Source organism: Notamacropus eugenii, chromosome 4 (assembly GCF_028372415.1).
Source record: "Notamacropus eugenii isolate mMacEug1 chromosome 4, mMacEug1.pri_v2, whole genome shotgun sequence".
In the NCBI taxonomy this organism is placed as follows: Eukaryota; Metazoa; Chordata; class Mammalia; order Diprotodontia; family Macropodidae; genus Notamacropus; species Notamacropus eugenii.
Window position 1 is genome coordinate 15,871,794 of NC_092875.1, and position 8,488 is coordinate 15,880,281.

Sequence of the window (8,488 nt, forward strand, 5' to 3'; positions counted from 1 at the left end):
GCAGACAAAGGAGGCAGAGGCAGAGATTGCGGGGGATGAATCGCCCAGTCAATCCCAGCCATGTCCTCTGTAGACAGACTCCCAGTCTGGGTCTTCACTGGTAACCGGGGGTATCCCTCTAGGAAACTGAGAATTTGGGATTCCTGTCAGCTGTTATACAGCTTCTCTATCTCTGTCCCCAGAGGTGGCCCAGTAAATGAGACAGCTCCCTGGACATACTGAGATAAGACTTATCTCCCTGGCCATGGAAGACCCCCTGGGAGCATATGTGTGCAAGTATGGATGTGAGTTTGGGGGGAGTGGGGATGGGGAGGGTCATTGGAGATGCTGGTATGGCTGTCTCCCCCCTGCCCCAAACCACTCCAACCTGGAACACTCTCCAGCAGGCCCAGATCCCCAGAGAATTCCAAACACTTGTGCAGACTTAGACCATATCAATATATCCTGATCTCTGTCTCTCACTCTGTCTCCTTCTCTTTCTTATGAGTTCAATCACACACACACACACACACACACACACACACACACACACACACACACACACATCCCACAGCATGCTCATAATGGAAAAGAGCTCTGGAACAGGAATCCAGAGTCCTGGATTCAAGTCCCAGCTGGGTACTAGAGTCAATCTGTGACTCTGGGCAAGGTCCTTCCCCTCCCTGGGTCTCAGTCTCCTAAACTGTCAAATGGGGTAACTGGGCCCCAGTCTAGAGCTCTGAGGGGAGGGGGAATGACTCCCACCCTTTTCCAGCCCAAGGTTTCCACGAAAGCCCAGCTTCCCCAGAAGTCCCTGGGGATGGAAGACTGTTCACTGTTTTGGCATTCAGAGAAGAGCCTGGCCCCAAGCACCAGCCTGGCAAGACTGGCTTGCTTACTAGAGACCAAAGGGCAGGCCTGCTCCTCTGCCCTCGGCTGTCTGGAGCTCCTGGCTACTTGGAATCTTTGACATCACTGTGGCTGGCCCATGGAAAATAGACCTGGAGAGGGGCAGAGACTGGCCCAAGGTCACTGAGGAGATAGTCCTGGGTCTGCTAGCCTCCCAGTCTAAGAGCTGCCTGGCCTTGGGCAGGGCTTGGCAGAGATTTGTCCTCAGTCTGTATCTCTGCCTTCTCGCTAAGCTAGGCCCCCAGCTGGTGGGTAGCTCTGGTTTGAAAGGGAAAGGAAGGGAGTTGAAAGAGGAAGGACAGGGGACACGGACAGACAGGCTGGAAGGAGCACCCCCACCTGCAGCCTCATTCTCTTTCCTGCCCACCTCACCCAGGACTCGAGCTAGGTCCTGATTCATAGCCTTGGCAGATATTTTTCACCATCATCGAGTGTCTCTTGCCCTCCCCCCCACTCGCCCCCCAGCAGTTAGCCCGGTCGCTCAGATTCCATTCTCTTAATTGTCTGTCATCCATCAAAGCTGCCTATCCCTTTGCTACCTTCTAGATAGCAGTGAGTTCTCTGAGGTTCTCCTGCAGGGACCAGGAGGGGATGAGACCTGGTTCAGGTGCAGCTGATTTGCCCTGGAGCTCCTCTGCTCACTGTCTGGGTTGAGAGGCCCCTTAGGGCCTCCATGTCTGTCTTTCTCCTGCATCTGGGATTCTGACTAAGGACAAATTCAATCTCAGAACCTGGCTAAGGCTAGTGTTGGAGGCTGGGGGTAGGGATGGCATTCTGTTTCCCTGAGCCCACCAGGAGCCTCCTGGCTGGCCCTTCTCACTGTCCTCAGTGCCTTCGAAATCCCAAATCCTCCCAGGTCCCTCTGGCTCCTGTGTGGGGGCACATCACATGCTGTAAGGGGCACAAGCACCTCAAATCTCCTCAGTTCCCCTTGGCTGGGGAGCAGGGGGTGGGCTATAACAGAAAGAGCTTTGATGAAAGAGCTTAAGGACCCAGGTCAGGTATTCAACGGCCAGTTTTGACTTGGGTGACCTTGGAAAAGTCCTTTCTTGGGGTGTCAGTTTCCATCTCTGCAAAGGCGAGGAGGTTCTGTGGGATGGCCTCTTGAATGGAGGCAGGGAAGGGCAGGTCACTGGACAAAGAGCAAGGGTCTGGGTTGAATCTTACTTCCACCACATCTAATCGACCGCTGATCTGATTCACTGGCCTCAGTTTCTTGACTATAAAATAGGAGAGTCAGACAGAACAACCTCTCTGGTCTCTTACAATTCTAAATAAATGATCCTATACTTCTCCACTCCAGTTTCTCTCTGCCTCAGTTTGCTCAACTTCTCCCCTACAGATTGAGTGGATTGAGGAGGGTTTGAGGTCCTATGGCAGAACCAGCACATTAGCCACATTCTGCACCCCTACCCCGCCCCATACCTCTCATCTGGACTCTGGGAATAGCTGACTACGATATGCCCCTAACCCACTTCTGGAATCTGATCTCCCCTTAGTCACCTGGGTTGAACCCTCGATCTGGTCAAACTGAGTCAATGTGCTACCCTGCCCCCCAGATATGGGCTTCTTTCACTCCTATGCTTTTTGTTCACATCACAAGCCAACTGGGAATCCTCTCCTCTCCTGTGACAAGATTCAAATCCTTCTATCCTTCAAGGCCCCTTGGGAATTTCTCCTCTTCCAAGAAGTCTCTGATGCCCAAGAATATTCCCCAGGGGCCAATTTTCAAAAGTACACGCTGTGCCATTCACTAACACTTCCTACCTGGGTGACCTTAGAGAAGTCACTTTTACTTGTCCAAAATTTGTTTTTTCACTTAGAAATGGTGTCATTGGAGGAGGGGGAGGGTCATGACATAAGAACATTTTTCTAACCTTTAAAAGACAATAGAAATGAGAGATGGTAGACTGTCTTATAGAATCCCAGAAAGTCAGAGCTAGGAGGGGCCTGAGAACAGGGAATGTCAGAGCTGGGAGGGGCCTTACAGGGAATGTCAGACCTGACTAGGAGGGATCTTAGAGAATACAACTGTCAGATTTGAAAAGGGCTTTAGAAACCATTTAGTCTAACTTTCACTTTTTAAGATGAGGAAACTGAGACCTAGTACAGAAGGGGAAACCCTTTGGCCCAGATCACAAGACTGGTCCCTATCTCAGCCACGATGCCAATGCCTTCCTCAGCAGCCCTCTCTGCAACTGTCCCAGAGTCCAGCTCACCTGCCCCTACCTGACTATCTACTTCTTAAAGGTGGCAGTTGAGTTTTCTTCCTTTTATGGGCAGAAAGCTCTGGCTCCCTTGGGGGCTCCTGGAGTTCTGGGGGGCGTTAGCGCTCCCTCAGAGAGGTGGAGGCCCCAGCCTTCCTGGAGGGTGGGCCTCTCCTAAGGTCAAAGCTGGAAGGGATCTGAAAGGGCAATGTCTCACCCCTGTTGTTCTGCAGAAAAGGCACATGAGGCCTAGTGACTGGCCCCAGGACCTTTAAAGGGTGAAGGTTGCATGATCTCAATTCAGAGTCAGCTCCTCTGAAAGGGTCAATACTCTCTACCATACCATGTGACTAAGGAAACCTTTATAGAGAGAATTCTCCAGCTCCAGGAGTGAACCAGCCAGTTGTAGGGGTGTGGGTGAGGGGTTAGGGGGAATGGGAATCAGCCCTGACCTTTCTGAGCTGGGCCTGGCCTTCTGATCCCCCCAATCCCCACCTTCCTTCCTTGTGTGGGAGAACCCCTATAGACCCTATGACAACAAAACCCTTTCTGCCAAGTTAGGGTCTTTGTGGGGGGGAATAGCTACTGGGTGCTAAAAGATGAGAACCTTTAGGGGGAATTGACCTAGGGAAGGCAGGAAGGGGATATGGAGCAAGGCACATTTAGGTTCCAGGTCTCCTCCTCAGGGAGGACAAGGAGAGGGGTTACATGCCTCATGGAGATCTGTAAGTGTATAAACCTCTGGGCCTTCCTGGACCATTTTGGACATTCTCCCTTCCCTCTGTGGAATACTGAAGCCTCCTACCTGCTCTACCTGGCCTGATCTTGACCTTCAGATGCCCCAGACACCTTTGGTTTCACTTCTGAGTTGGGGGGGGGGGCAGCAAATGGAGCAGATACATTTGGTTTGGCCGCTGACTAATACAGCTTTGGTCTCTTGCCAGTGAGTCTATGGAGGGACAGAACCCCCCTCTGCAGTTCTGAGCCTGGGGAAGGGTGGGGGTGCAGTCTCTCTTTTTCTTCCCAGAATCTCTTGCCCCAAGGTTCTGTGGGGACTTGCACCCCTTCCTTCACCCATCTGCAAAGCACCCTGGATCCATCCCATCCCTGCCTCTCTTCTCCCTCCATGGAGGCTAAGGACTGGAAAACTCCCACACTCCAAACCAAGTCTCCTGCCTTTGGAAAGGAAGAACGGGAAAACAAGGAAGGAAAGAGTCTACCCCCTGCCATCCTGGAAAGAGGCAGGAAGAAGCCAGAGGAGGTCTGCCAGGCTGGAGGTTGCGGGGGGGGCCTGCATTTTATATCATCTGGTGGAAAAGACTGGCATTTGGGACTTGCATGGTTTAGGTTAAGGAGAGAAACAGAAAGCAGAGGTGTGGGAATTGAGGAAAAAGGAGAGAGAATGGGGAGAAGACCCCTTCTTGGGAGCTAGGGTTTCTGGATACTGAAGCAAGGAGAGGCAGACAGGAAGGGTCCTTTCTGCTGCCAGCGGCAAAAAATATTGGCAGAGTTAGGGACTGCCAGACTGGCAAAAACAGAGAAGGTGGGGGATTAGTAGCAGAGGGAATGTAGAGAGAAAAGGAGAGGAGAGGAGAGGAGAGGAGAGAAGACAGGAGGAGAGAGAAAAAGGGAAGAGGGGAGAGGAGGGGTGGGGAGGGGAGATGACAGGAAAGGAGGATGGGGTCTGGAAGTCTCAGGCAAGGAGAGGAAAGAGGACAGGAAGGGAAAGCCCCCATTTGCTTTCTTCCAGGGAGTCCTTTTCTCCTTCTCTGTATCCAATGTCTCTCGTTCCTGCCCCATCACTTTCTCCTCGATGCTCCCATCCCATCTAGTCGGTTGGAGTGCTTTCTCTACCTGTCTCTTGATGCTGTCTCAAACCAGCCCTGGAGCTGAGAAAGGTTTTAGGTCTGGTTTGGGGTCTGGTAGGGCTCTCTTCAGCTTTGGGCCAGGGGAGAGATCAGGAAAAAGGCCAGAATGGGCTAAGTCTGGTGGAGGCCAGGGGCAGTGGAGAGAATGCTACCTTTGGGGTCAGAGATCCTGGGTCTGAATCTTACCTTTGACACTAACATCCTTCCTTTCTCTGGCTCTCAGTACATCCCCCCTTCTCACAGTAAGTCCTCAAGCATCAAATATCTCTACATGCCACTTACTTTCCTTACTATGCACCCCACCTTTCCCTAGCTTCCCAAGGCATTGTGGCAGGTGAGGGTACCCCAGGGGTAGCCAGAGACATGAAGGGGAGCCTCTGACTTGGCCCCGACCTGACTTGAGGTCTGTGAGCTGTTCTAGTGCTCTGAGATTCCCCCAAAGGCAAGGACAGAAGGCATATCTGTCCAGCCTCCTACTTTTCCCAGCTTCCCCTGCCCCCAAAGAGCCTGGATGGAGTTCTCATCATCACCAGCACCCCCAATCTCCCAGCTGTTCAGAACATACGCAGATCTTAGCCCGGCCAGTTGCAGCTTGTACCCCCTCTGCAGTAGCGAGCTGCCCTCTCCTCTGCCACCCTCAGAAGACATGGGATACTCACAGCTATGGGTCATTTCCCCCCTCCCCCGCCCCCACCAACCTGGACAGTCACTGCATTCTTCTTGTGATCTCAAAGCACCTGACCAACCTATTGTAATGGCCTAGTGTTCATCTGTCCAATTAATTACCCAATAGAGAGGGGTCAAGGGACTTGTCTGCCAGAGAGGGCAAAGTAGTGGAGCCGGTGCTGGTGTCTCAGTCTCTGTCCAGAGCAGCTTTCCTTGGCTTCTAACAGGACTCAGGTTTTAGGATGCCTTAGAGGGGGAGCTGCTCAAGTCTCTCCTGTGGTTTCTTCTGCTTCCCCTGGCCTGTGGCAGCAGAAAGACCTTCTCCCCTGTAGTTTGGCACAGACTGCCTGCCCACCCTGCCAGCTTCATCCACCTGTCCACTTCAGATTCCCCAGGGCAGCTCGGGAGGGAAAGGGCATTGCAGAGGGGTTATGGGGGAGCAGGTCTGTTAGCCTGCAGGCACCCAGTCCCCACTCTTCAGCCTCTGCCCATTCCCCCAAGCAACAGCTAGTATGGATGGAGGCCAGGTCATGCTGGTGGACAGCAACCCAGGGAGAGGCAGGCGAAGTGGATGAGGTGGGCCAGGCCCAGCCTTAGCACTGCAGTACTTCATGGGCACCTTCTCCTATTCAGATCAGGCACTGGACTCTGGGACGAGAAGGTCCCTGAGCACCCCAGTTCCTAGCTCCATCCTAGAACAAGGGCCTCACTGCTCAGGCTGGCTGGCTGACTGGATTCCCCTTGTTCTGAGAAGCCAGGGATGGCCAGGGTGGCCTAGGGAATGGGAAGAGGTAAAGTTGGGCTCAGCTGCCACCTGGTGCCCCTAGGAAGGGTGAGGACACTTGAAGGCTGAATAGAGAACAGACAGGCTGGTGACCGGGAGGGACATGATGTCTGGAGACTAGTGGCATGGGCAGCCTTAGGGATGCAGGGAGAAAGGAGGAGAGGCAGGGGGAAGGGGTGACAGACAACACTCTGGATTGTGGGCTGCACTGAGAGCCTAGGAGGACCCTTAGGGGCTGGAGAGGAGAAAGACACCAGGCCAGGAGGAGAGAAGGGTCACTGGGCACTTGTCTGCCACCACCCCCACCCCCACTCCCATCCACTTGTTGTGTCTCTCCCAGGGAGCGGCTCTGCCTTCAGGGGGAGGGGGCTGTCTCCGCAGGAGTGTGTGGAGAAGTGGGGGAGGGCACGGCGGCCATCTCTGTCCCCCTCTCCCCTTCTCTCCCGGTCCAAACATATTGGATTTTTAAAGCGACACGTCTGGAATGTCAATTCCAATACAGAACCAGCTAGCTACGCTAGAAACCGCGAGGATGATTGGAGGCCGGGGGGCGTCGGAGGGGGAAGCCCACCCACGGCGCAGGTTCGCCGGCCCCCGCATTCATTGGGGCTGGGGGCTCTCCTCCAACCCTGAGCCCCGCCCCCTGCCCGGGCCGCAGCCCTCCTAGCCCATTTCCGCACTGTCACCATGGGAATGCTGACCCCCACGACCCTGTCCCCTCCCCTGGGGGTGAATGCCACCGCTACGGGGCGGGGGGGGGGGGGGCGGGCAGGGGAGGAGGGCGCCCGGCCTGGTTTGGAGAGGGGGGAAGGGGTTAGCAAGTTTTCCGAGCTGGCGCCCGCAGCGTAGGGGGGGGGGGTGTCTCCTCTGCTACTTCTGCCTAACGCTTCGGGTCCTCACCCACCCGTGGGACCTAGGGGAGGGGGCTGGGGAAGTTTCTCCCCTCCCCCTGCCCATCTCCAATCATCTGAAACCAGTCTAGAGTGAGCCCGGGGCGGGCGGGGGAACGATGGTGGAAGGCAGTACTACCCCCACTTCTGGATCTGGTCCCCCTTCCCCTCCCCCCTGCCAAGGTCCTGGGAATGGCTGTGGACTCCGGGCTCTCCCTCCGGAACCCCCCAACCTGTTCTTGGGAGCTCCCTTCCACTCGCTTTACAGACCGAGCCCACCTGTCTCCCGGCACCTGCAGACCCTCTCTCCGGCGGTCACCCGGGAAGAGGGGACCAAGGTCCCCAGAGCCCCCCTAGAGAGCGGAGGCGGCAGTTCCAACTCAGGCTGGTCAGAGACAGGCAAACAGGTAGGGCTGCTCCGTGGCCCCCCGCACTCACCCTCTAGCTCGTCCTCGGGGATCTCCACGGGCCGCTGCTCGGACAGGATGTTGGGCACGGTGTAGATGCCCCGGTACATCAACGCCGCGGTCACCGGGTGGAACGGCATCTTGGGGACTCCTGCGCCGAGCGCAAACTTTAATCCCGAATCTCATGGACTGCGCGGGCCGGGCCACCCCCCGGAGGGCAGCGGCGGCAGCAGGAGCAGGGGCAGGGGCAGAGGCTGCAGGGGCAGGGGCAGCCGCGGCAGGGGCAGCAGCGGCAGCTCTCGCTCACTCGGAGCCCGCCGGGCCCGGGGAGGAGCCGAGGCTGGGGGCCGCGCCGGGAGGGTGTCCGAGCCCGGGGCGGCAGTCCGCCTGCCCGCCTAGCCTGCTGCCCAGGGACAGCGACAGCTCGCTCAGCGGCGGCGGCGGCCGCGCCTCCGGCTCAGGCTCCTTGGGCTCTGGGCTCTGGGCTTCGCTTCCACCCCTCCCCTCCCCTCCCCCCCCCGCCCCCCCCCCGCTCTCAGGGGCTGGGGGAGGGGGAGGGGAGCAGGAGGGAGGGAGGGACGGCCGCGGCCCGCGGCGGCGGCTGGCTACTGCCCGCTTGAGCCCCGCGCCCCTGGGCGCCGGGCCATTCCCGCCCCCGCCCGCCTCTGCCTCTGCCTCCGCCTCCGCCTCCTGCGCGCCTCCGCCCGCTCTCTAGCCAGGGCACTAGGTCTCCCCCCAAGGGACGCCACTGGCTGCTCAAAGGCGCCCGCTGCCCCCA

General features: G+C 56.8%; 1 protein-coding gene across 1 annotated transcript in view; it reads right to left on the minus strand.

The window, feature by feature from the left end:
* The window catches only part of CABP7 (calcium binding protein 7), a 31,612-nt gene extending 23,500 nt beyond the window's left edge, over nucleotides 1-8,112 (minus strand). The window contains exon 1 of the mRNA XM_072599381.1: nucleotides 7,742-8,112. Coding sequence (XP_072455482.1) covers nucleotides 7,742-7,850 — 109 coding nt within the window. The 5' untranslated portion in view covers nucleotides 7,851-8,112. The remainder of the gene's footprint in view (nucleotides 1-7,741) is intronic.
* Nucleotides 8,113-8,488: the final 376 nt, after the last annotated feature.